The sequence below is a fragment of the Setaria italica genome, chromosome IX, assembly GCF_000263155.2.
Source record: "Setaria italica strain Yugu1 chromosome IX, Setaria_italica_v2.0, whole genome shotgun sequence".
Lineage (NCBI taxonomy): Eukaryota > Viridiplantae > Streptophyta > Magnoliopsida > Poales > Poaceae > Setaria > Setaria italica.
In genome coordinates this window covers 11,138,943-11,166,504 of record NC_028458.1, presented here as the reverse complement: position 1 = coordinate 11,166,504, position 27,562 = coordinate 11,138,943, and the positions used below count along the sequence as shown (strand labels likewise).

The window sequence follows — 27,562 nt, the reverse complement described above, 5'->3', positions numbered from 1 at the left end:
CATTAGGTGGTGTTGGTTGTCCTCAAATATGTCAGAAGATCCTCCAGCTGGAGCTTCCGTGGAAGCAACGTTGCTTCGACACTGAGAGGGGCTTACATCGACATTATCCTCTGATGATGCAGCTGCTTGTTCACTGGCTTGTTTGCTAAGAGCTAGAGCCACATACTGGTTGATTGCATGCTCTATTATTGCCTCTTTCAAAGCTACGTGTTCTTGCAACTCTCGCAACTGTCATGCATGTTCGGCCTTACTTCTTTGGCAACTTCTGTAGGAATCAATGTGCTCACAAAAGGCAAACTTTCATGAAATTACTCCTTTTCCTCGGCAACATCCAGGGTGTTCTGGATTATCTAGTGCCATAGTCAGCTCGTCCTTCTATTGATCAAGCATGAAGATCCTTCGTCCGTAGCCTTTATTAACTCAACAAGCCTCGTAGCCGCTTCTCTTAATTCTTGGCCGAACACAAATGATCCATCTTTGGGATTGAGCGTGCCGCCATGAGTATAATACATTGCTTTGCTCGCTCCGACCATTCGAGAGTCACCGATACTATTTCCTTAGCAATTATGTCAATTTTCCATCCTCTGCCATTTGATGATCCGACCTTCTTGTAACCTCCAGGTCTAATTCGATGAAAGTATTTCTTTTGATGATAATTGTCAGTATTGATTTTAGTTGATTTTAGTTGCCTTAGCGCTCTTTTGCGACTGCTTAAACTGCACAAATGATTTGTGAATCCTAGTGATCTCTTAACTTTGGATGCTTCATGAAATCTAGTGTAAGGCCCTTCTTTATGTAGTCTTTGTTCAGGTTCTTCTCGTACGTCTGAAAAGCAATTGCACCCTTCCGAAAGATCCAATCTTTCATTTTTTATACATCTACACCATCAAACCTGAAGTTTTCTTTTATCTGCTCCCATAACATTTCCTTCTCTCCATCAGAGACCACGCTTATGGGGACCTCGGGTATAGGGAACACACTCTCATCGATTTCAGGGCTTTTCCAATTCTGAAAGGTTATTGGGATATTATCCCTAACAAGAAATCCAATTTGATTTACCAATTTGGTCTTAGCATTGTCTAGAGCAGTTGGTTCATCCTCTTCATTAATTTCCATGATGATGATACGTCCCTCTAGCTTCTTCTTCGGGCCTCTTTTCTATTTAGGCCTGCTCGATCCAGATGGTCGAAAACGAAAGAACTATTAATCCCCATTAATCTTGACAAGTATAGAATTCAAATCATGTTTACATATACTAATTCCTATACCTCGCCTTGTTGCCCATCATTGCCTCCCTCAGCAATTGGTTCCTTCTCATTGCCATCACCAGACATGTTGAGGTAGATGTCAGTCTAGCTGTGATCGATCTCTTCATTTGGTTGATCGTTCATGTGACCTTGAGCAATCAAGTCCATTAGGTATTCCGCGTCCAACCGAGCCTGCTTGTCCTCTGATCATGCCATTGTAACTAATATAATATAAAAAGTATTATTCTAAGAAATAGTAGGCATCAACAATAAAAAGAATGACAAAAAATAATCAAACACTTGGTACAATTTGTTACAATAAATGACTAAAAATTTATTTACAGTGAATTGCGCGTCATTTACAACCATCATCAAATATTTTCTAAAATTTTATGCACAATTATTACAAAAAATGACTACAAAAATGAATGACTAATAGTTATACATTTTGTAACAATAAATGACTAAAAAGAATGAAACACTTATACAATTTGTTACATTTCTAATATTTTGCGCACATTTCTATAATTTATTGAACTATTTGATGAATTTCTAATATAAATGACAACAAAAATATTTACAACGAAACGTAGTCGTTCACCATCATCAAATTTCTTGAAAATTTCTAGAAGTATCAAAGTAATTTTCATTTTTTAAGACATTTCTAACAATTATCAGGATACAATAAACATGGCATAATCAATGTTGTACAGTTTACAATTAATAGGCTTTTCCAAGAATTTTCCTATATTTTCTAGCTAATTCAAGAAATTTTCTATAATTTCTAGCTAATTCCAGAATTTTTCTACAATTTCTAGCTACCTTCATATATTGCAGAGAAGATGATGTTAGCCAGCCGCGAGCTTACGTCAGCAGAGAAGATGCGAAGCCCGTGGTCAGCTGTGCGATACAGGCACGGGGGAGGGGGCGGCATTGTCGTCGGGGGAGAGGAGGAATTGGCTCGGGCAGGAGGAAGAAGATGCCTGATTTATAGGAGGGAAGTTAGTACCGGTTGGGAGCTCCAACTGATACTAAAGGTCACCCATTAGTACCGGGATCGTACCGGGTGAGGTTCCCACCCGGTACTAATGGGTGACCTTTAGTACCGGTTGGAGCCCCCAACCGGTACTAAAGGGGGTCACGGGGGACTCCTGGGGAACTAGCCGTTAGATCCGGTACTAATGCTCATATTAGTACCAGGTCAAAAACCAACCGGTACTATGGGTTATGACCAATGCTCAGTTTTCCATTATTGGAAACTCATGAAAATATTTAGCGATATCTAATAGATGTCCTCTAAGATCTTTTTCATCATATCTTGAGGGACTGAATATACTATTATCTTGTCAACCGAGCATAGCAATTACTATGGTTATTAACCGAGCATGAAGGTCTAAGAAGATCCGGAATTGAACTTCTTCCTAAGTTTTCATACATATATGAAATTTGAGGGGTTTTACCAACATATGTCTAATTATTCATAACCTTATATATGCGATATCATGATTAAGGTTTCAATTGAAGCTTGTTCTGTATGCATTTTTAATGTCAACTTTTTCTTTGTTTATCAAATAAAAATTCTGATGTTGGTTCCTTACATTTTGATAGCAATTACCACTAACTTCACTGGGAAACAACACAAGTAACAATTCTCATGTTGTTTTTTTCATGCCATACCATATTTGAGCACATGACATGCACTTGTAATATCGCCACCACATGGTTAGAATTTATAGGTCTGTTAGACCTAATCTTTTATTAATTCTTTGTTATCTCTAATCCAATTTTTATTTACCACCTTAGCTTTAGTGGTTATGTAAAGAATTAAACTAAGAATAACTAGAAAAAATGGATGCAAGCTAGATTGCTGCTAAATTGTCTCTTTACTATATACTATCGGTCGACCACGTTCTTGAATTCCATTAATTGTGATCGAACTAGATTAGGAATCCACGTTGCAAAAGCTACTCCAAATTCAAATTAAATAGAATTATGTAACATGTCATTCAGGATTTATACATCATGAGATCAATGGAGAGTAATTAGCTAATTAACCATGCCACCTGGCCTTTGAGGATCTTCAGATGATATCTTGAGTGATTTGAATATATTATCGTGCAATGATTAGATAAGGATGATGATCCACTACAAATTAGAGGACATGAACTTGATAAAATCGTGACTTGCACTTTATACCTACCTCGGATTGTATATGAACTGTTATGTGCACGACTTCGATCCTTTTATCTTTTAATTAAAAAATTTGTTTCACTGGTAGGCCCGCTTTGTTTAACATGTTTTTTCACATTCACATTTAGTGTGCACTAGGAATTAATGGGCATGGCAAAATAAGCATACATCTCGTGTTAAGTACTAGATCACTGTTCTCGGTTGATTGATGGAGTTTTGACCTTTACGCTTCACCTATGCTAGCGAGCTCTTGTGATCGGTGTGACCATGTCATATGATATTAGCATGCTTGGCCATACATGTGTCCCCTTGTTGTAATTGAGCTAGCTAGATAAATACGGCTTAAATTGCCACAAGTGTGGTGAGCAATCTGTTGTTGGTCTTGCCACAAATTTGGCTAAGATAGTATGGCTGGCAACCAAACGAGTCCACAAACGAGTGTCTTCTACTTTAAGCCACCTCAGTTGTGGAAAATGACATTCGTTGAAATTACAAACCATCATCAAGCAGTACCTAAACAACACGAGTCGTGATGTCCCAAACTTTCTGGGCCGTCTCTTATCTCTATCCAATTTTTAATCTGTGCCTTATCTTTAATTTACTACTGTGCCATCCCACGGGGTGGCAGCACTACGTATTGAAAATCTTCAACATGCTTTTTCAGCTGCTCCTCTCTTCTTCCATGCAAACGACTGTAACTGGTGCGAAAGTAAACTTAAGATTGCTCCAAAGTCATACGACGTAAGCCGATCTCGATTTGCTTGGATTAATTTACTATATATGCACAGATCAATCATGTTCTTGTCTCCCGTTAATTGACAAATGCTAATAGCAATCCAGGTTTGAAAAAGGTACCACAAATCCTAATTATTAGCTACTCCATGCATGCAGCAGCTGTCCTCCAAGATCTGACGATATATATACCGAGCGACTTAAATATGTTATTGTTATTGTTGGGAATGAAGATGTCCTTAGGACTCAGATTACATAAATTTGGATAATTAAACTGTAGATTGGCACTTTACACCTACCCTCCATCCCTCAAAGACTGTTTGTTTAGAAAATTTTAGATAAGATAGTAGCAATGCTAAAAGTTCAAAGTACCCCTAATAACTCTTCTTAGTCAGTGGATTATCGAGTAGAATTAATTCTGCATGCACGCTTGCAGTAATTTTCAGACCTATTAGCCTTCCTTATTTAGCGAGTCTGGCTCGGGCATTGATGGTGGGAGTAAATGATTGATTCGTTAACTGGGCAGAAGGTATTATGAAGGCTTTTGTGATAAGTTTTGAAGACTAAATGAATAGTTTTTTTGGACGGAGGGAGTACTCAGATTACCCATGCACGAATTCCAAAAAATTATCAGTTTCTTTTCTCTCGCAATTCGATAAATAAATTAGTTTTACCGATATATATATATAGCATGACAACCAATCAACATTATCAAAGGCCATGTTTAATTTGGATCGATCCTCCCATACTATTATATGGTGCGGTAGCTAGGGAGCCACCTCGTAGCCTTTTATAAGCTGCGTGGTTGGATATAGCCGAAAACTGAACTCTAAATAAGCTGGTTGTAGAATTTTAGTTCAACTCAACTAGAGCTGTTTTAGCCATCTCTATATATGTCGTAGCTAATTAAACAAAATGCAAACCGTTGAGTTTGTGCCGATCGTTCTTAATTATTCCTACAAAATTAAAGAACTCCCTATGTTTACTTATCAAGTGATTGTGATGCAATTAATTTCATGTATATACACGTATATACTAGATTCGTGCCATCGCGCGTGAGTCGTTGACATGGACAGACTTCAGCAAGCTCGAACGAAGAAGAGCAGCTAGCCTCGAGCACAGAGCAGGAGAGGGGGAAAAGGCATCGAAGGAACCTGATAAACCGGCGGCGATGGCGACTTATGTGGATTCTGGAGCACCGACGGAGTGTATACGTGATGGGCCGGCCAGCGGTCCAGGTGGCCTCGTTCGTTCCGGGGGAACGCGGGCATTATATTTGGTCACGGGAGACGGGTGATTATTGATGGATCGGAGAAGCTGGATGTAACAACCCAAAATAAAAGAGTTAATCATCTCATGGAGCATACACGAGCATCATCTCTTTAGCATCATTGCATCTTTTGAGTATAATCGGTTTACCATTGGACTTGAAACTAACTTAAAAACATAACTTTTTGCATGTATCTTGTGAAGCAACATAGATTTTGACCATATAACCTATGCTGGGAGATAGCTTGATAAATTGGTACTTCTCCAAACATGAATTTAGGTTACTTCTCCAAGATTTTTAGATTTTTAGAGACCATCTTAAGATCAAACAGCTTGCCTGAAAACTCTAAAATAGCATTCCGGAAAGAATTTCATTTCAAACCTGCAATAGCTATGATGCCAGCTATGAGCAAAATGGATCGCCCTTGAATTATACTATCTTCTTGATTTATTTCATGATTTTTGGAGATCTCTCCCCATGTTTAATCAGTTATGTATGTTTCATTTCGGTCCCAGAACCTTTTCTTCCTTTGATCTTCATAAATCCATCCAAAACTCTTAGAATAGGTGTTGTTGATGTTTTGTGCAGAGTTTCTGCAAAGTCTTGCCAAATTTCCACAGGCTTTTGCGGAGTATCCGGAGATTTTGCAGATTCTTCGAAATTTTCTGAATTTCTGGGAGAGTTACGGAAACTCCATAACTTTTTCCGGAAAACTTCGTAGTTCTGAAAAACTCCGTAAAATTGTTGGGAAATCTCCGCAGGTACCGATCCCCCTTGTTCCGTCCGCTGACACCGTTTGCTCTGTGATGTGCTGTCCGTTTTCTAGCCCACATGCTTGTTTCCCGTCGGCTGCATGTCCGGACGCCATCACCAGGCCGTCCGCCCCCTCCCACAAAACCTCTGAGGCCCCCTCCCTGCCATTCTGTCTCTTCTCTCGTTCTTTTCCTCCCGAGCCAGTGCCACTCTGCCCCTCTACTCGCCTGCGCCGTCGACCAGGGGCAGCACCGCCCGGCCAGGCCTCGGCTAGGCCAAGGGCGAGCTCCTCCTCCTTCCCACATTGCCCTCCATCTTCCCCGAGACAAGGACTAAGCACACTGTTTTTTCGCGTGCTTCTTCCCCAACTCCGATGAAGCAAGCTCGTCGCCAATCTTCTTCACCATCGCTCTACTCCTCCAACCTGCAGTTCTCTAAATCGTCCTTCCCCTTGGTGAGGTTCCCCTATATTTTCCCCCTCCTCTCTCCTTCATTGGAAGCTCCTCCATTAACCTCCATAGAAGCTTATCTCCATTGATATTGCATGTCATCCAAACCTCCGTGCATGTCATTGCTATGACCAAAAAATGAATCCCCATCACCTAAGGAAGCTCTAGGATCAAACCCTACTGCAACCGGTCGCCGGAATCACCAATTATGCCATTTTGGGGAACTTGACGAGTTATTTACAGTTCTGTCATTGAGGAAAAACGTGAATATAACCTTGTTTTGTGTAGGATTTAAGTGTTCTATCATGTATCAGATGCTTTGAATTGATGTGCTAGTATGATAAAAATAGTTACCTTCTTTTCCATGCATCTCATACATCATTTGCACCATCTTCATGCATTTTATTAATTATGCATCGTTGCATTCGTGTAGAAATCGAAACATCAGAGCAAAAGGTGGGTGAGCCCGAGCTGGAGCCCATTGCCAACAACGCTTCCTTTGAACTCCATGGCAGGCACCTAAGCATCTCTTAACCCTATTTTGAATCAATATGATGTATATGTGTCTTGGATACGCATGAGTTAATATTATGTATATGTTTGCTTAGCTCCTACTTGATGCATGTAGGGATATGCTTATGTTGTAATGATGTTCAACTAGTTGTGCTTGTGAGGTGTGTTTAAATCTTGAGCATTGCTCATGACACATCCGAAGGACGATTGGAATTATTCTCCTTTTATTGAATTCATCAATAGTGATGACTTAATTAAATTGGTTTAATTTGGAGGTTCCTCGTACTGGAACAATGGGTTAGCCAACTACGAGGACGGGTGATTGATGGAAGCTCGAACGTTACTAGACAAGGCAGTAATCGATCGGCTGCAGCTTCAATTCCCTGGGCCTGGGGTGAAGTGAGAACCACACGCATATGCAGATGCATGACGCCATGTAGTGGCCGCAGCAATAATCGCACGTACGTAGGCGGCAGGTTACGCAGATGCTGAGATGGTGGCATGGCCGACATTTGCGCGCAGGCCACTGGGATCCGGCGGCCCGCGTGGGGTAAGTGGAAAGCGAGAGTGCCCTCACGATCCCGCCACGTACCTCCCGGCCGCCCCGGCACGTATGATATATCCTCCCTAACCATTTACGGCCAATTTGGTTGCAAGTTGTACGCAAAAAGGGTCGGTTTTAACACACCTTCAAACCTCCCAAACCCAAGGATGATCGTCGGAGGGTGTGGAAACGGTCACCTTACATGTCAGAGACAACGCTATAACAAGGTACAACTTGTATACACGTAAATGTGTCTTCGCTAGCTTCAGACATGCAGCTTCTGTGCTGCTTGCCATGCCGATTATATTAGTGCCACGTCTTCGTACGTGTATGTGTACATTATACACAAACGCACGACATCTATGCAACTTAATTAATTTGCCATGCATGCATAGCTCGTTAGCTTACTCCTACAAGCAAAACACGGCCCGGTTACAGTAGTGTGTATATATACGTAGTAGTACACACACACACAGAGCAGGTCCTGGACGACGTACGTGTCGACGCCGGTGGCCGGCAAGGCAACGGACCGGGACCAGGGCGCCTTAGCACACGTATATACCTGGTGCCGTCCGGTCTCTCCAACTGACGTTGCTCGTTTGGGCACCATCTTATCACGCGTGCAAATATTTTGTAGTAGCAAAACTGTGCAGCTCGTGCCGGAAAAGGGAAAGGCGGCGTCGCGCGCGCACACCTTTCCTCAGAGGCCGCGCACCCTAGCTGAGGCCGGGCGGGCACGTACCTGCGCAGTGGAGAATGGCCTTGCCCGAATTGATGGGTCAAAATGCATGCTCAAACTGATATGAGCCACATACGGATACGGGTGTGCCGTCAACCAAAGATGTTCACGTACATCAAAATTATGTATTGGTCCACAATGGTTTTTCTTTTGTTTCTATTTGCACACTAAATACCACTATTGCGAGCTGTGGAATTTCCCTTCAGAATCCTGCAAATAATTCTACTGGAATGTCTACTGAAATAATTCTTCTCTGTTCACGGCTGGAACCAGGGGTGGATCTAGGGCCCGGGCTGTAGCCCGGGGCGAGCCCATGTAATCCCTTTAACATATGTGGTATTTAGCCTAACAAAAAGAGATTTATAAGGCAAGATTAGACTGTTTTGATTGTGATTCAGCAACTTAGCCCGGGGTGCAGCCCCGTTTTGGATCCGCCCCTGGCTGGAACTACTGAACTCTGTGATATTCACCGAAATCAAAATCACTCCATACTTTCAACAACATACGAATTTCTCAGTACAAGGCACAACGTCTGCATTTTTCACTATTACAAGAGTAAATATGATGATCGCTTTAAGGACGGTTAAACAAGCTTGATCAATCAAGTCCTTGATCGTTGAAAAAGAGCAGTACATGTTATAGAACATTAACAGATTAACACTTGACAGTTGACCTGAAGCCTCACTTGCATCCCCATCTAACGGCTCGGATCCGTTGTCGTTTTGGCTGCTGGCGTACACCATTTACGAGCACACGACTTTCAACACGGGCACATCATCATCACTATTGCGAACTGCAATGCCCTGCTCTTGTACGAAACATGGTGACGTCCTGTTAGGTGTGTCCACCCTGCATCGTGTCGAGCTTACGCTGAAGCACCTGCGGCCGCCAAAGACGTACATGCCGTACCGAATCGCTAGCTACAGTAGCACGGTGCAAAAAGGAAAGGTCGGGACGTGCATGGATATTTGCTCGTGCCGGACCTTCCAAACTCGTCACGAACCCATCCCACAGCACAGACCCATCACGGCATCACCCATGCTCCGTGCCGCGAGTCCTACCGCCACCAGCCACGTGCCCCCCGGTTCGGTAATCAAACACACCACCAGCCGCTTTCCCGCTTCAATTGGAGAAGAAACAAACAGACCATTGAATAAAATCCAGCAATCATTTAAAGATTCCGGGGAAATAATCGAACGAAGAAATAGGAGGCCCAGCCCATGATTGCACGCGGCCCCGCCACCTGTCCCGCCACGACGACGCCGCTTCTCCCTCTCTCCCTCCTCCACCCGCCGCCTCGCGGTATATATACGGGCACTGCTCGCGCGCGCCATTCTCCAACCTCGCAAGCTAGCTCGAGCTAATACTAGCTACTGATGCCGTTGCTCCTTGGCGCCCTGCTGCGACTGCCACCTCCTCTCCCTTTCGGCTTCGGATTGTTCCTTCCCGCGCACGCCGTCCCGGATTCGCTCCTCCTCCCACGAAGGGGATCCGCCGCCGCCGCCGTGAGCCGATAAAGAGCCGGCCACGGATCGGAGAACCGCACCACACCGATCGAGCGAGAACGAGTTTCCTTAACTTCCTTCCCGTCGCGCCATGGCGGCCACCCGCAAGAAGCTCATCCACTTCCTCCGCGCCGACCCGGCGGCCGTGTCGGCGGCGTCCTCCGCCATGTCCTCGCCCAGGTCCTTCTCCTCCAACGACTCCTCCGTCTCGGACGACGACGGATACGACAACAACAGCTCCTCCTCCTCCTCCTTCCCGGCCTCCGCGTCGTCCTCGCCGTCGCGGTACAGCCCGCCCAAGTCGCCCTGGGCGGCCACGACGCATCTCCCGGGCCTCGGCGGCGACTCCGTAGACCCCACCGCCACCGGCCTCATCGCGTCGCTGGTCAAGGAGGACGGCAAGGTCTACTCGCTCGCAGCCGCCGGGGACGTGCTCTACACCGGCACGGACTCGGAGAACGTGCGGGTGTGGCGGGACCGCCGCGAGCTCGCCGGGTTCCGCACGGGGAGCGGCCTCGTCAAGGCCATCGTCGTGGCGGCGGACGGCCGCATCTTCACGGGCCACCAGGACGGGAAGGTCCGGGTGTGGCGCGCCGGCGCCGGCGGCGACCCCGCCGCGCACCGCCGTGTCGGCTCGCTCCCCGCGCTCGGGGACTACCTGGTCAGCTCCGTCAACCCGTCCAGCTACGTCGCGAAGGGCGGCGGGCGGCGCCGCCGCGCGGTGTGGCTCCGGCACTCGGACGCCGTGTCGTGCCTCAGCCTCGACGAGGCCGCGGGGCTGCTCTACTCGGGCTCCTGGGACCGGACCTTCAAGGTGTGGCGCGTCTCCGACTCGCGCTGCCTCGAGTCCGTGCCCGCGCACGACGACGCCGTCAACACCGTCGCCGCGGCCGGGTTCGGCGGCCTCGTCCTCACCGGCTCCGCCGACGGCACCGTCAAGGTGTGGCGTCGGGAGGCGGCGGTGGCCAGCGGCGACCGGACGAGGCACGTCCTGGAGCGGGTGCTCCGGGAGGGCGACGGCGCGGTGACCGCGGTCGCCGCTTGCCCCGAGGCCCGCGCCGTGTACGTGGGCTCCTCGGACGGGCTCGTCACGTGCTGGCGGTGGGGCCCAGGCGACGGCGGCGAGCCGAGGCTCGCGGGTGTGCTCACCGGCCACCGGATGGGCGTGATGTGCCTCGCCGTGTACGGGCGCGTCGTCGTCAGCGGGTCCGCCGACCGGACGCTCTGCGTGTGGCGGCGCGACGGCGACGGCGTCGCTGGCCAGCACCAGCACCAGTACCAGCACGTCCGGCTCGCCGTGCTCACCGGGCACACGGGCCCCGTGAAGTGCGTCGCGGTGGCTGCGGACGTTGCGGACTGCGGCGACTACGCGGAGGGCGAGCGGCGGTTCGTGGTGTACAGCGGCAGCCTGGACGGGTCGGTCAAGGTGTGGCGCCTGTCGGAGGACCGCCCGCTCGAGCTGACCGTTCCGCTGATGCCGCTACTGGAGTCGGAGGCATGGACAGCGCTGCCGTCGCCGGCGCAGGCGTGGGCGCCGGAGCTGAAGCGTGTCGCCGCTGCGTGAGCACGAAACTAAACCGCCTGGCGCGCGCGTGGCAACAATGTGCCGCGCACACGTGTACTGTAGCGCAGTACGGTAGTGTATATTAGAGAGAGAGTGTACATATACGTATAAGATACGGTGTACGTATGGTTAATTAGAGCTAGGGATTTTGATGTGCAATCAGGTGAAGTGAAGCGTGTGTTGGGAGATCCGATACCGATACGGGTAGTTGATGGGAGGCAAGGGGCGGTTGGTTTGACAGGGAGAGGTGTCTCTTGCCACGTCAAGGTCCAATTAATTGGAGAAGAAAGGAAGATTGGTTTAATTTTGTGCGTGATAGATATTCATGTTCCCTGTGATCTTCCTGGCCTCTCGGGTCGTGCATGTCGGTTTGGCGTGAAGGGGATGCACAAGCGCACAAAACGGGCAATGGCTGTGGTTAGATCTTGTGGCGAAATTAATGGAGAGATTGTGATGCGGTAGTGCTTAATTTCTTGTGAAATGGACTGCTTTGCATACCGTTTCAAGGCATCGCCTCCGCCTCATCTCCATGCCGTGTGGTCGTACACGTGCTGCAGCTGATCCTGGAACAGGGAACCGCGTGTGGCGGCCGAGGATTCCCTCTGTAGCACTGCACTGCACAAGCAGTGAGTCGGTGACCCGGATGCGCTCTGTCTCCATCCGCCAGATGGGATGGATTCGTTGTGACAGGAAGGGAATTAGGGAAACGAAATTATCCCAGTTGTTCTGCTGGCATGGGCGCGCGGTCGCGTGCCTTCCTCTCCGCAGGCGGTGAACACGGCGGTGATGTTCGTTCAGTTCCATCGATCGATCGGCGAATGGCAGGCGATCGAGCGGAGGATGAGTGAGTATGTGTTTGGTTATGGGGTCGAAGTGGGTTGGGATGAGTTCGACCTATTTCGATCCATGTTTGGTTGGAGAAGATGTAGGTTGGGTTCGTCCCGATGGGGAATATTTCTCCGGGTTCATCCGTTCCTCCCAAAATGAACGGATCATCCCGACCCAATTGGATGGCGTCGTCGGTCCGTTTCTCACGCTCGCCCGATGCTGCCTCCGCCTGCCCAACCCTGCCGCTGCCCACCCAATCCCGTCGTCGCACTTCATCCTGCTCGGTGCTAGCCCAACTCTACTAGTTAGGCTAAGGCATACAATCTGAATATCTGATCCATGAATTTATCGAGCTGTAAGTATTCGAATGACTAGGTATCTTGAGCATGTGACTCTATGGGACGCGATTGTTATATTAGATCACTTCACTCTACAAATCTAGCATGACTAGACTAAAATCATGTCTAGAGAAAAGAGAGATAGTATCAAAGTGGGACATATGCCCCTAGTCGCGTACCTACCCTCATACCATCATACATAACCCAAACTACTTACTACCTACTAAATGTATCTTATATATTGCAGTATATTGCATTTTGAACTTCCCGTAGCTTGTCCCTCTTGCTGTGCTCATCTTTGTCAAAATTTATTTGTTGTAACCTGATTTGATATAGTGCAGAGGATAATGCTTAGTGGATGGACATCGAAGAACTGGGGCGCATCAGTACACCAACGAAACGAGGAAGAAAGAAAAGAGCATGTATGCCATGCCAACGAGGATCGATGAATCTGCTAGTTGAGTGCAGAGGTGATGGGATTATAGCAGTTGCTGTGGTAAATATGAAATTTTAGTGGTAAAATTTAGCGACGCTTCAAGCCGGTAGAAAAGTACAGTTGCCTTGAAAGGCTGAAACAAAACTAAAAACCTCCGGACCCAGTAGCCCAAACACACGTGCTCACTGCATGGGCAAAAACGTAAATTCTTTCTTAGGACAGGGCAAAAATGTAAATTCAGGCCATGTTTAGTTACTCCCAACTCCCAACTTTGACACTATGCAAAAAGAAGATTCCCCATCACATCAAACTTGCGGTACATGCATGGAGTACTAAATGTAGATGAAATTAAAAACTAATTGCACAGTTTTGTTGTACTTTGCGAGACGAATCTTTTGAGCCTAATTAGTCAATATTTGGACAATAATTCACAAATACAAACGAAACGCTACAGTGTGCTACAGTGCTGTAACAGTAATTTAGCACCCCCAAATTCGCCAAACTAAACACGGCCTCAGTTGATTGTTCCTAACCCTAGATCCTTGAGCTATAATAGGGGTTTTCCTTTCCAGTACGCCAGTCAGCACTCAGCTCCGCCGCCAGCTCTCTTCCGCCACATCTGATTTCCCCACTGGTTTGTTCATCGCAGCAGCGCCTTTCACTTGCCATTTCGATCTGAATCCTTTGCTCGTTTGGTTTGGCTTCGCTTTTGTGCCTGGAGGAGTTTCCTGTTTCTTGATGACGAGCACATCTATAGATGACGAGTCTGAAATCCATTCAAGTTTCCCGTGACGACAAATCGAGGCATTTGTCCGAGAGAAATGGCTCCTCGTTTCCTATCCTTCAGTTCGTATGCGTTCCCCCTTTTTTTGTGCATGGCTTCGTTCTTATTTTGAAGGAGCGCGGGGATGAGTTTTCCTTGCCGGTCTCCGTCTTTTGATGATCTGTTTCCTGCTCAAACTGAACGGCACGAATCTGTTCCGATTTGGGATATTTTTAAAGCGAACCAAAAGGGGAGTGTTCGCGTTTTTGTGGATTCGTTTCGTCTTCCGTGGAGCAACCCCTGATGCAGCAGTGATAGTAAAAAAGACGACTCTAACGACATGAGGTTCGTGCTTTGAAAAAGCACAGACCATGATTACTTTCAAGCACTGTTGAGCTGCATCTCGCTCTTCTTCCCGTCTTAAAGCTTTCATCGGGCCTGTGCTGTTTCCATGTTCTTGTTCGACACCCGAGTTAGATTTGCCCTTGGTCTGTCAACGAATGTCAAGTTTCTCAGTGAGCAATGAGAAAACCTTCGAAGTTTGAATAGGTTCATTTTTATTAAAAAGAAAAAGGAGATGAGATGGTCAGATGGGCAACATTACGAGCTCGAATCAGATATGTAATGACTTGCCAAAAGCATGCATTTAAGCCGATTCTCTGCCCGTGATGAGCATCGAAAGTAGAAAAGGAACCCTCGAAAAAATATGAAAAGGACTAAAAGAGCAACATCAACGATCCAGCATGCTCGATGCAGCCGAGAATGGATATCCGGACTGGAATGGCAATTGGGACAGTGACACCGTCAGTGTATTAGATACTAAACATTCAGATACTCTGATACTCCGTGTTCTGCACGAACTACAAACAGCAGCAGTTTAAGCACACATCGAAGGCATGATGCGTCAACTCAGGAACCTGTATAATTAAGGAAATCATGTCGCGTTCACTTCTATACAGAGGCCATACACATACAAATACACACATTACCCAAAAAGGCCTAAGTCAGCGTAGGGCCAGATTCAATGAAATGAATGGAATACATAGCTATTGCACTGTGAAATAATACACGGCACTGTACTTGTATCTAGAAACTAGCGAGGACTTCTTTCATTTCAGCGACAGACATGATGGGCTCGTTTACATAGATCCGTGTTACCATCTGAACGAAGCTCTCGTACTTGTCCAAAAATTCCTTCTGCAAATGTTGAGCGGATTATGTAAAATCAGCTTCAGGGGCATCGATCTTCATTTCAAAACGATGACACGTGGTGTGCCAATACTGAACAAAAACATCCATACTAATACGATTGGTTAGGCGGCTTACCTTGCACTTGTCCCACAGCGAAGGAAACAACTCATCGGAGGTCAGTGTCTTCTGCAACCTCCTGTACATGGCACCAATTGACCTGTCAATCTGCACAATGTTGCAATTGTGTGAATTCACATGGCCAATGTGAGCTGGCACCAGCCTCTTGAAAAAACAAAATAAATTGTTATCGTTGATATGAAACAAAAGGTTGATAAGCCTGTAACACTACAAAAAGTTGTTTCAAACTGCATATAAAAAATAAATTCGGCTAACTGCAAAAAAGTATTATTTTCCTTTAACCGCAGAGCATTTGACAGTTTCAGGCAAGAAAAGACAACTCTCATCCTGCTAATAAGGTTGCTTGGTAGAAAGCTCTGAAGTACAACTCAATCATGTACCAGCTCTCTATTTACTTACCCCAGATAAACTGGATTTTAGCACCCTCCTTAGGTCAGTTTTCGATAACCCCAGCTGAAACGGGATCTGAGAATTTCAGGAACAATATGTTAGATGGCACAATGAAAAAGAAAGGAAAATTCAATGTTCAGTTATTGCCACCTCCGAAATGTTGAGTATATGCAAACAATTAGAACGTGCAGTGGATAACTGACATCGTGCCCACCAAAACACCCACTCAAAAACTCAAAATCCCTTGGATTTATATCGAGTGGGTGGATGGGTGGGTGTGGGTAGAGGGGGGGGGGGGTGTTGGTAATTCTTGGAACTGGCAATAGACCATATATCCCCTTTTCTTTAACCAAAAACTGGGGTGGAAGTCCCCACAGCAAGATCTTTTCTATATTGAAAGAGAAAGTCATGTACACAGATATATACAAGGGACTAAGGAGATGGGGGTTACAAATAGTATGCATCCAACCAAAGCTATAAAGAAAGCCATGATAAAACAATGTGGAGGATAAACCACTAGACCAAACATCTTTTCTGATACTTGTGCAAACACTGTGTAACAGGTGAGCATCTTCAACACTTGTGAATCAGACAGAGCCAAGCTGGTTTCCTATGAATATGGAAGTCGCCTGGTTCCAATTCTACCAAAAAGGGCATATTCTAGATTTCAAAACATTAGATTTTTGCAAAATCAGTTCATTTTGGGATTGCCATCAACTGAAACTAAAATAATAAGATCCTGTGGTAGACTGGTAATACACTGCAACATATACCATATAATAAAGTTAGGTTACCTCCTCAGCAGCAATGGTGTATGTCAATTCTTCAACTTTCCGATTGAACTGAAACAACCTCTCAAATTGCTGCCAAAGGTCCAAAAGAAATCTTAGATTATCAGTGCTATACAATATACCCACAGCAAGAGGAATTTGAGTAGATTTACATACAAGATAAATGAGTGAGCTGATATGGCGAGTGCAAGCTAGTTCATATGATTCACTGGCTTGATGATAGAACTTCGCAAGCGTTGGCACAACATTTGCCAAGTCATAAAGACTGCATAATACAATAATATTTGTTAGTTCTGTAGACCCACATATGTATTAAAGAACAAGAAGGCAAAGGATGTATATGAGTTAAAGATTAGGTGCTCAATCCTAGAATGAGCCCCAGTTTAAGAAAGATGAAGAAGCCTAACCTGTTCTGGAAAGCAGCATAATTCTCTATTAGCACAATGTCTGCAGTTTTAGGATCGCTCTGTGCAATTTTCTCCAAAGTTGCGAACATTGTGCTAACCTATTCCATAATACCAACAGCGATTCAGTCATATGGTGAAAGAGTACTCATGTTACAAAAATGATGTAACCAAATACAGCTATCAAGTAAAATAAAATTCTTCGCAAAGCAAAATCCTAGGACTAAATCCTCCTTTACTCTAAATTGACTTGTGCAGCAACACATTATGCCATGTGTTAGAAGTATATTTGGGGTTATGTTCAGTCAGGCCATATGGCCGGCCGCACTGGCTCTGTTGCCGTGTGTGCCATGGGCTATGGTAGATGGATTCCTATTAGGCAAGGATCTCCCCTAATTGGCCTTGTTTCTATAAGCCAAACCCTAGGACATCCTTGCCACATTGTATCCATTAATCAATCTACTAATTCCTGAGCCATACTTGCTTCCACCATGTGACCTCTAAATTAAAGCTCATCACACAGAACTTAGGATATAAAAAGCCATTATACACCAATTAGTGCAATGGAAGATGTAAAAATTGTGTGTATGTTTCCAGAGGGTAGTCTTTTCACTAAAGACACCTTTCAATGAGCACCTTTAAAACTAGGAAATCAACTGTTGATAGGCAAGAAAACATCATTAGAACAACATGCAGCATAGTATATGCCATATTCAGTACTAATTTATTTTATGACCCAAGTTTGCAACATATGTAATACCACGAATGCAAAGAAGTGAAAGATGCCATGAATGCTCCTGCGCAATTCAGGAAAAAATAAAGATGCCATGAATGCAAAGAAATGAAAGATCAGAAAGTGAAACTCACTAGCTTTGTGTACGCTTTATCAATTAAATCTCTGGACTGCCCTTGAATATATTGTTCCATCCGTGATGCGAGGACAGCAAATCTGAAAATGAAACACAGGACAGTCAGATCTTAGTCTCTGTTTGCTACTTCTGAAAAGATTCTTCAAGACAAAAACTTGTCATGTATACCCAGCAATAAGTATGTTTTTTCCAGAGTGCTCTTGTTATTTTGTTTTTTTTTCCAGTGCGGGCGAACCTGAATTTCATTACTCATAGCTCATAGCAGCAAAAAAGTATAGTGTTTTAACAATCCCCAGGTTTGCTCCACCACAGATTCATATGGGGCACTCGTTTCTAGTCGCTCCTAGCATAAAGGGCCAGCAAAACAGCAAGAAACCACAACAGGACTCTCGTGCTTAATGCTCCAGAATTTACAAGGTCAAATGCCCAAAACTGACAAGATTGAAAACACTGGACGCCTGCTGCTTATTGCCAGTTTTTACATTTTTGGGAAAGAGCTGAGCTTAGGCAAAACATATGTGAGAACCTGTTGCGTCATGTTGATTTAATTCACTGTAGTTTACACAGAGAATGTAATGTTTTACCACATTTAATTTGAACAGGGTTTTGCAATTTCCAACAGGTTTTACCAAGTATGTTTCTATGAAGAATGTGACCTATTATGTATCTTAATGAAATGAAAAAAAAAATTCGTCTTGGTCTAAGTGCAACTGAATTAATATTCAATAATGGACCATAGTAACACAAATACGCTAAAGGGAAGACAACACACATGGAACATTTTATCAGTTCTGTATCGAAATATGCATGAGTAATTCCTCTGTTTCTTTTTATAGAGCGTATTAGGATTCGAAAATGTCAAACTTCATACATTGTGACTAACAATTAGTCACATTATATGCATGCTTAGTTTATGAAAGTTATATCAATAGACTATGGCATTGATTTTGTAGTAACTGATAATATATTGTAAGAAAAATCGATGGTCAAATTACACTTCTGGAACCTTTTCCAAATCCTAATATGCGGTGTAAAAAGAAAAGGAGGGAGTAGTATCAAATTATAATATCTAGTCACTAGGCTGGAGTTGAAAATAAATCACAATGCTAAGTCATCCAGTGCAATTACCTTGGAATGTAGGCTAGGATCCCCGTTTGACGCACATTTCTTTCATTACGCTCAATTTGATGGCATGCTTCATCGATAAACTGAAAAGAGAGAGATAATAAATAAATAAACAAGCAGTGAACAGAAAGCCAGCCAAAACTGATTAGTTACAGTGGCATAGGCTCATTGAGGGAACTACCCGGCTGAACTGTACTGATATTCTTGATTCCAAGTCATCAAGAAGTTTGCGAACAAATCCTGCAGCATCAGCTTTCTGTCCAGAAAGGTAGCGCTCTGTAATCCCATGCATTGAGATGCAGCGCAAGGGGTCAATTTTGTATGCCCAATCTACGACTGCATAGAAGTCTTCCTGGAATAGAAAGGGAAAAACATTTCACTATCATTTTGTGGAAGCTGCAATACTTCAATATAATCTAGCAGTAAGAAAGAATTGCACATTTGACTTCAAAATAGAAGTACTTCGTTTTGCCTTATCAAAAAAGTTTTTTTTTTCTCTTCCTGCCATCAGGATGAAACTTGAAAGGATAAGGGTTGCAGTGTTCTATAACATGAAATCTACCTGGATCCCGTCGAGTAGTTCTTGAAGAGCTTCATTCAATGTACCCAGTTCAGCAGATGTACTGTCTGAAAATAGGATAATCACACATAAGAAACGGAGCAATAACGTTACATCCATGGCACACATGCAGGGTTGTCAAATAAGAAACAGAGCATTAGCACTACATCCATGAAACACGAATTAGTCAGTACAAGAAAATGTACCGGGTTTAAGATCATTGCCATCTGGATCCATAAGACCCAGGTCGTCATCTGCATCATTTCCTCCAGATTTACTCTTATTAACATTAGGAGAACCAGCTGGTACGAGTGCAGGTACTTCGAAGCACATAAAATGTGCAAAAAAGGAACTCTGTAAATGTAATAGCTATTAGTTTGTCTATTGAGTAAAATAGATAGTTATGTTGCTGCATTTAATGGGAAAAAAAAAGTAACCTCGTCAACGAGAAGTGGGATAAATATTGTAAGCATCTTTGAGTATGCATCCGATACTGTTGAGGTATCAGCACTACTTCCATTATGACCAGACCCGTTAGAACCTTCAAGCCACACAGCAGGATTCTTGGGTGCTTTCGTACTTGCACGAAGTTCATTTGCAAATTCACGTGCCTGACCAAATTAAAGAAAGTAAGTTCTAAAACTGTGAGCCATTTAAAATTGAATAAAGAAGACAAATGGATCGTGAAATAAATTATGAGTTGTAAGCAGCGGACTCAAAACAAAATAAATTATGATTTGCAAGTGTCAATGAAAAAAATGGACATCTAAAACAGATAAACAGCATGAAAATGAAGTGTATGACATCATATTAAAAGAGGCATTCAATTATCCATATCTGACCTCTCGGCGTAGTAGTAGGTTAAGGGAATGACAATATGCCTTCCTTAAGGGACCTAAGCAGCTCTTGTCCAGACTCTGCAAAGCAGCAAGAAACGATAGATGTGGCAATTGAGTAAAATATGTAACATGTAGGTAGATCCCATGGCAAGATTAAGAGAATTATTACCTTTAAGTGCTGCAGAAGCCGGGCATATGTCCTGCATTTGTACCTAAGGTCAGCATGATCAGGCCGCTTCAATTGTCCTCGCTATTTTCAGTTCAAAGTGAACTCTGTAAGTCATCTCACATTATAAAATGGAAAAGGAAATATTTAATTTGAAAATCAAGCTATGAAAAAACCTGTGAAAAGTAGCTTTTGTCACTTATCATGAAGTCTACCAAGCTGGAGAAATAGTTCCGCAAAAACTCTGATGCTCGTCGAACAAAAGTTGTTTTCAGTTTCTCCAATTCGGCCTTTTTCTCTCTAACCTGACAAGATTTTTGTAACAATGTATTTTATCAGAGATGCACAGAATTCAACTTCAAGCTACCACAAAGGAAAACTTAAATAGGGTTTATTAAGGAAATGAATAAACAATGATATGCAAAATATTATTGGCTCTATAAAATACAACAATATTAGAAACTCGTCAAATTTGTTCATTAACCAATGCAGGTGAATGTCTTTACAAAAGAATATTTTATTCGATGTTCACAGTGCTACAGCTCTAATGTTAACATGATCAATTCCATGCATGTGACCTGGCACTAGTAAATTGTAACTAATAGCAGAAAATGAGAATGGTGGAGATATCTTACAGCGCGCATGTTAACATAGCATGGGTCCAAATTTGGAACTTCAAGGCTGCGGATGGCCCCCGTCAACCATTCGCATGCCTCAACATTTTTCAGCATCCTTGACTCTTCAAATGATCCTCCAGTTAATGATGCTGCAAACTGCATTGGATATTAAAAAAAAACAATATTACATACATCACATTTAGGGAGATGACTGTTGTTCCTCTCTGCACCATACCTCCTGTGGAATCCGCAGACGTTCAAGCAATTTATCTAGCTCTTCCATAAGTGATTTGTTATTTACAGACTGCATCTCCAAGCCGTTGTTACGTGATTCAATCTGCAAAATAAAATAGAATTAGACTCGTGTTGGGCAATGGCAGATTAGCTTTATTGATCTAGGGATTAAGGGAAACAATGGCAGGGACTAAGCCTAGTTCACCCTCCGAAGAGGCTCTGAACCTAGATGACTCAATCTCTGCTTGCCTAACCAAATCATTCAGCCGGCTTATATGACACCGGCTGCTAACAAACTCACTAACAACCAGGGAATGGATAACAACCATCCCATCTACTGCTAACCTCTTGCCGTTATCTAAACCACCCAGCACCTAAGCATCCGGTGCTGCTGGCACCATCTTGCTGCGGCGCCTATATGTGCGCCCAACAAAGGCGTCCACAACACTCGGTTAAGTGAAGTTCTTTCTTATCAGCATCTAGAATAATGTTGTATGTCTCCTGGTAACAATTGACCGCACCAGGATCTCAAAAACAAACATGAGATTTTTAGTTTCAAAATGGCAAGTCCAGGAAAACAGGACAAGGGCAAAGGAAGAATCCTACCAAAATTCTGAACTGATTATAACTAAGAGTTCAGGACCTACAGGTCCCAAATGAGTGTTACAGCCAGCCAGATATGTAAGAGTCAGACCAGAGGGGTTAGAATTCTGAATGCATGTGTGACTCATAAACAGCATGCTACATAGGATAACTGCAGCCCATCACGGTAGCATACATATGTGAAGCATGGTGCAGGTGGGAGTCCTTGAGTTTTGCTGGGAAGGTAATGGGATTTGATCTATGGAGACACAAAGCAATATTTCCAATTAACATCTAGTTTCTACTGTTTTTCCCTTATGGCCTTATCAGTATATTTCATATACCTAATCGGATCAACCACTGATCCTGATTTTTTCATGACGGACTGGTAATTTTTCTGGTTTCAACTTTTCAAAGCTATCCTTCCAACAAGTAAATCGAATAAACTAGGCATCTAAGTGATGGAACTCCCCAAGCGTACCGATGCAATATCTTCTCTCATATGCCTGAGCTTCAGGTTGAAAATCCGTAACCACTCATCCATATCATCTACAGTGGCACTAGCAGCATCCAGACCCTGCAATACCTGAAAATTCAAGCAACTAGATCAGTCAATGAAATAAACTTCCACACCAAAATCATCAACAATTATCACTCCAGCGTAAATGTGAAATGCAGAATGGCAGTCAAATGCTGTAGTGTATCATTAAAGTGCACAAAAATTTAATACTACATCAAAAGAGAACATAGAAGCAATACCTCCTCTATTAAAGGCTCACTTTCCAGTAATTGGTACACATTTGCTGCTTCCAAAGCCACAAGCTCCTGTTTCAATCTCTCAGAGAATGCATCTGCTTCACCTATGCCCATAACATACCTGCATTTTTTACACTAGTAAGATCGTAGTGCCGCCACAAGTATTTCAGCAATAGTAAGGTTGCAAGCAAGTGGTAATGAGCAACTGAAGTCCACTGATGTTTCTAGGGTTTGTAATGGTACGGTGAAAGTTATCAGGTTGCAGAACATGAGGTCTAGTTGATGGGACAGCATGAACCACTGATGTTTGCACTGGTGATAACATGGTAAACACAGACCAAATCTTGGCTTCATTTCAACAGAACTAGGGATGAACTCCTAGTATTCTAAAAATAGTAGATGCAAAGTTCAAAAAGTGTAACTGGAACTACTAGAATGATACCGGTTACTGCTAAAAGAATTAATGGAGTAAGAAACAGCTGATGTATGTGGCTTTGGAGTATTTTTGCAATAATCAGGGGTAAATCTGCATATAAGATATAGCATGTACTTACGTATCAAGAAGTGCCTCCATGTCTTCTTCCTCCTCCTTTGCTTGGGACACGAGATCATTTTCAACTGTTACTGTTACTTTCCTCTCGGTTTGAGTAGCAACTGATGTTTCATGTCCATCTTGAGTGCTCACTTGATTATCTATGGTCAATGTGTTTTCCTGAAAAGCATTCATTAGAAAAATATCCAGAGTTCCAGACAGCAATACATAAAATGAACATATCATGCAAAACCATCATTTTGGTGAAAATATGAAGATCGAATTGGTTTGGGTACCAAATCAATGTGAAATATTGCCCCAAAAATGAGATATCTGTGGAGTATGTCAGGCTTTCAGAAACAAGAAAGTTGTCCTGCATAGTACTCCATTTTCTTTATGTAGAGCATATTAGCATTTGAAAAGTTCAAACATTAACTTTGTATCTTCTCCATTTTCTTTAACTTGTATTCACTCGAATCGAAGAGGTTCTGTTGGACACTGGCAGTCTTCAAATGTAATTGTGATCAGGCATTCCTATTACATTGAATTTACATAACATAGAATAATATGAAATTGTGAAACTTTCCAAATAATGATCTCGATCCTCCAGAAGATATCCATAGACAAACTTTCAAATAATGCAACCAAAAACGCCAGTTTGTGACTGTATGGACTAGTTTCTTTTCTCCAAATACAAATCAATTAACTCAAATTTAAATGTTATTGTGATACATTGCAGACTCCATTAAGAAATTTTCAGAACTTTATTGTTGCTTCAGTGCTTAAACAAACCTGATTTTGAAAAAAAATATCCAATATTTTGGTGGTTCACCAGATCTCCTAATCAATAAAAATAATTAAAGATGTATAAACCACATATCAGCAGCTAGTAGAAAGTAGATTTAAAGTCAATTTTAAAGTATTCTAGATGCACAGTTTGGGTTAAAATAGTTATATCCAGGATAATGTTGGTGTCCTATTCATATATATTAGAAAAAGCATTGAGAGAGAGAGAGAGAGATCAGGGGTACAAAAACAGCACGCTCGCAATGGATGGAAAGGTTTTAATATGCACCTTTGCCCAAAGAGCTAGCTCCACAATATCAATCCCAACAACTTTCGGAAGATAACTAAGTATCTCCTTGCACATGTTCAGAATACAAAAAAGCAGACGATTTCTGCAAAATATATAGCAAACAACGACACGTAAAGAAGAGGAGACAAAAGAAGATGGATAAAAATAGCAGTCTAGCAGAGTCTAATACCACAGAGCAAACTTTCTAGGCAACAACCTGTCATCAATGTTACGCATCGTCCATTGTGGCGGAGCAACACTCTGACTTCTAAGATTATCAAATCCCTGCAGTCCAAGCATAAAGAGTTGGTAGTATATAACCAATGGTTTCTTCAAATGTACCACAAGAAGCAGTGCAGAAGAGGTTAAAGTAAATACCAGAACAAATGTACAACCACTGGGATCATTGGAAATAACCTCAACCTTTGTTAGATGTTTCAGCTTGTAAAGTTTGGCTGGCTGAAATAGAAAAGGAGAAGGCTTAGTTTCTAGCAGCAGACTAAGCAGTAATATTTCCTAAGGGCCAGAAAAAAAATAGTACATTTTTTATTGATGCAGGGAAATTATAATACACAACAACAGCTGCAGGTAATGTTCAAGCATTCATATCATGAGTGATAAAAAACAACAGAAGAAAGACTTATACAAAATTATTTATGCAATGAAAATACAAAGTGGCCAAACAGTGTTCCATACTTCCATCCTTCGACAACAGCATATATACCCTAATGACAGTTCAAGGCACCAAACAGGAAATTATCAAGAAAAAAAGGCCAATAAGATAACCCCATTCTTGTCATGTGCTGGACAACTATTAGCTAGCAAGATTGTCAGTACAGAAAACAAACCTCAAGCACTGCCCCAGATGAATACTTTAATACTCGGAGAAAAGCTTTGTTTGCCTCGCCTCTTGATGATTGTTTAACTGCCAAAGTTAAAACTGTTCAGCAGATGTTGCAAGCATATATTTTCTATACCAACACTGTTACTACTTTATGTTTCCAAGCACATAGTGACATTTACTTATTTATAGATTATAATCATATGCCACCCAAGCTATAGCTACTGAACAGAAATATTAGCAAATCTCCACGGGCCATGGCTAATAAATCCAAAGTAAAACAAATCATTTTTCAGGCAGATATTGTGAGCAGTATAATCAGGGATCATCTTGACAAGCAAACCCACTCCTATTAGACTCTGTTCCTACATCAGGCTTAATCTCTTAGCAAACTCAAGTGAAGAAAACAATTACATATGGCAACAGATTATAGCAAATCAAGCTGTGCATATGCATAACAGTTAGGTCAGACTAGTCAGTAACACCCGATTGCACTGTTGTTTGGATCACACCCACATAGAAATTGTTTGAAACAACAACTAAACTACAGCAATTATATAAGACTCTGTTTAGCAATGCTGTGTTGTTAGGATACAACACAATCCAGATGAAAGCAGCCAGCAGTCCAAAAGCTACTGGATTGATTAACCCGTTTCCAATGAGCAAAACATTTTAGCTAGGCTCTCTCATAATAACACCAAACTCAATATGTAAACACATCACCTCTAGCCAACTTTGGCAACTCCAGCTAACCTCAATTTACAAGTACATATCAAACAGCTCCAGAACATCATCTAATCAGCTACGGCAGGTAGCGATTGTACATTTTCTGCTCCTTAGTTGTTGCAGTTGGTCGATGTTTAGGTTCTCTCATTTGCATTTTCTTGGTCTGGAGCTTTGCACGGTGACAGTTAATATACAACTGTGCACCAAAACTATGCTATGCGGATGCAATTTCTAAATGTAGACTACTTCCAGTTCCACAGTAGTAGGAGCTATCGTTTCAAATTACAAAATACAGCAATTGCTTGTTCAAGTGTGTTTGGTTTGAGGGTTGAGGTGGGTTGGGATGGGTTGAACCTATTTTTAGTGCACGTGGCTGAATGTTCGGAATGTCAGTAGCACAAGGAAAAAGTCTAGCAAATTTCGTGATTGAGAGCTAGTCTAGTAGCATCAGATAAGCAAAACGGATCTCATCGAGCCAGCAGCAAGTATATAGAGCTTAACGATTCAGAGTAGCCCCTGGTGGGATCCATGCTACCCAGATCACGACCGTCCTGGCAAGAGTCGCAAAAGGAGGGGATCAAAACAGCATAACACCATCTCCGCATAATATCTCCGAACCACCGCATCCACCCCAAGCTGCACAATTTGGAGCTCACCAAGCCCACCCCTCAGCTCACAGCGCAGCGCAGCAATCAAATCGAAGCAGAGGCAGAAGCAGGACGGGACGGGGGTGGGGAGAGGAGGGAGAGGGAGGGGGGCCACCTACCGGTGAGCGCGAGGACGCGGGGCTTGGCGAGCCTGCCGAGCTTCTCGAAGATGCCGCGGCCCTTGGCGACGCGGATGGAGAAGGCCACATCCTCGCCGCGCGCGCCCGACGCCGCCACGGCGGCCGCGCACGCGCGCCGCAGCTCCGCGTCGTCCGCGCTCGACTTCGCCATGGCGCCTCGAGCTCGAGCTCCCCCTCCCCCTGGCCGGGCCCCGGCTCGCCGCCGATCTGAGGAGGGTGGGGCGCGTGACGCGGTGGAGGGGGATAGGTTGGTGGTGGGGTGTGACGGTGGCGTCGGCGTCGGCTCAGGGGGAAAAGTGGGAGGATTAACCAGTCAAATCATTTTTCTTCGTACAGTGGTTGCGGGGTGCCTGCGGTTTTACTTTTGCTGGGGTTTTTACCTTTTACCGGCGGCAGGCACCGGCGCGGTGAAAGAAGTGGGGGAGGAGAGGAACACAACAGACGGGCGGGCGGGGTGGGTTGGACCTGGGTTTGGTCTGGTTGACTTGGTGGGACTTGCGGTGGAACCGGAAGTCCGGAACCTGGCTCCTGGCTCCTGGCGCGAGTCGCTCCGTCGCGCAACTCTCAGTTTTACTTTTACCGCGTCGTGCGTTCGCTCTCCTTCCTCCAGACCCGAGAAGAGGTTGTTTTTATCTGAACTAGTGGAGATACCCGTGCCACACGAACGGTTTAAAAAAAATAATAAAAATAAATTTGATAAAGCACACAAGTAGGACACCACCTCAAGTTGTTATCACCGTTGAACAAATATTATGGTTTGGTTCATCCATGTTCATATTCATGAAAGCTATTATATCAAAGATGTCCCAAACAAATTATCAACATTTTTTATCACACAGATCTATTAGCAAGAAAGAATTCTAAAGAAAAGAATTCTTTTGAATCTCTTCCAACATTTCTAGTTCCCAAAATATAGAGCCAATCAGTCAAAGCTCTTTTAAAAACTCAGAACTACCAATTTATTTGATCCCATTCATTTTATTTCTTTTCAAAAATTAAAATATTCCAAATCATAAGGAAAGTGCTCTAAAATAATAAGAATATTGTACCAAATTTTTACCAATTCTAG

At 43.6% G+C, this 27,562-nt stretch overlaps 2 protein-coding genes across 2 annotated transcripts; one reads left to right on the top strand and one right to left on the bottom strand.

The window, feature by feature from the left end:
* Positions 1-9,791: 9,791 nt before the first annotated feature.
* On the top strand, positions 9,792-11,824 carry LOC101778638 (protein JINGUBANG). The gene has a single exon (XM_004982342.2). The coding sequence runs from the start codon at positions 10,034-10,036 to the stop codon at positions 11,504-11,506; it is 1,473 nt and encodes a 490-aa protein (XP_004982399.1). The 5' UTR covers positions 9,792-10,033; the 3' UTR covers positions 11,507-11,824.
* A 2,855-nt stretch (positions 11,825-14,679) lies between these two features.
* LOC101778238 (exocyst complex component SEC3A) lies at positions 14,680-26,774 on the bottom strand. The gene is made up of 25 exons (XM_004982341.3): positions 26,473-26,774; positions 24,988-25,064; positions 24,518-24,598; positions 24,357-24,424; positions 24,140-24,242; positions 23,087-23,244; positions 22,536-22,653; positions 22,258-22,362; positions 21,196-21,297; positions 20,979-21,116; positions 20,520-20,648; positions 20,347-20,427; positions 20,181-20,255; positions 19,776-19,949; positions 19,545-19,692; positions 19,342-19,406; positions 18,961-19,131; positions 18,783-18,862; positions 17,653-17,734; positions 16,789-16,886; positions 16,538-16,646; positions 16,385-16,453; positions 15,600-15,665; positions 15,198-15,287; positions 14,680-15,068 (listed from the first exon to the last, which is right to left on the bottom strand). Exons 1-25 carry the CDS (start codon positions 26,642-26,644, stop codon positions 14,958-14,960), a joined length of 2,670 nt encoding a protein of 889 aa, XP_004982398.1. The 5' UTR covers positions 26,645-26,774; the 3' UTR covers positions 14,680-14,957.
* Between the last annotated feature and the right edge of the window lie 788 nt (positions 26,775-27,562).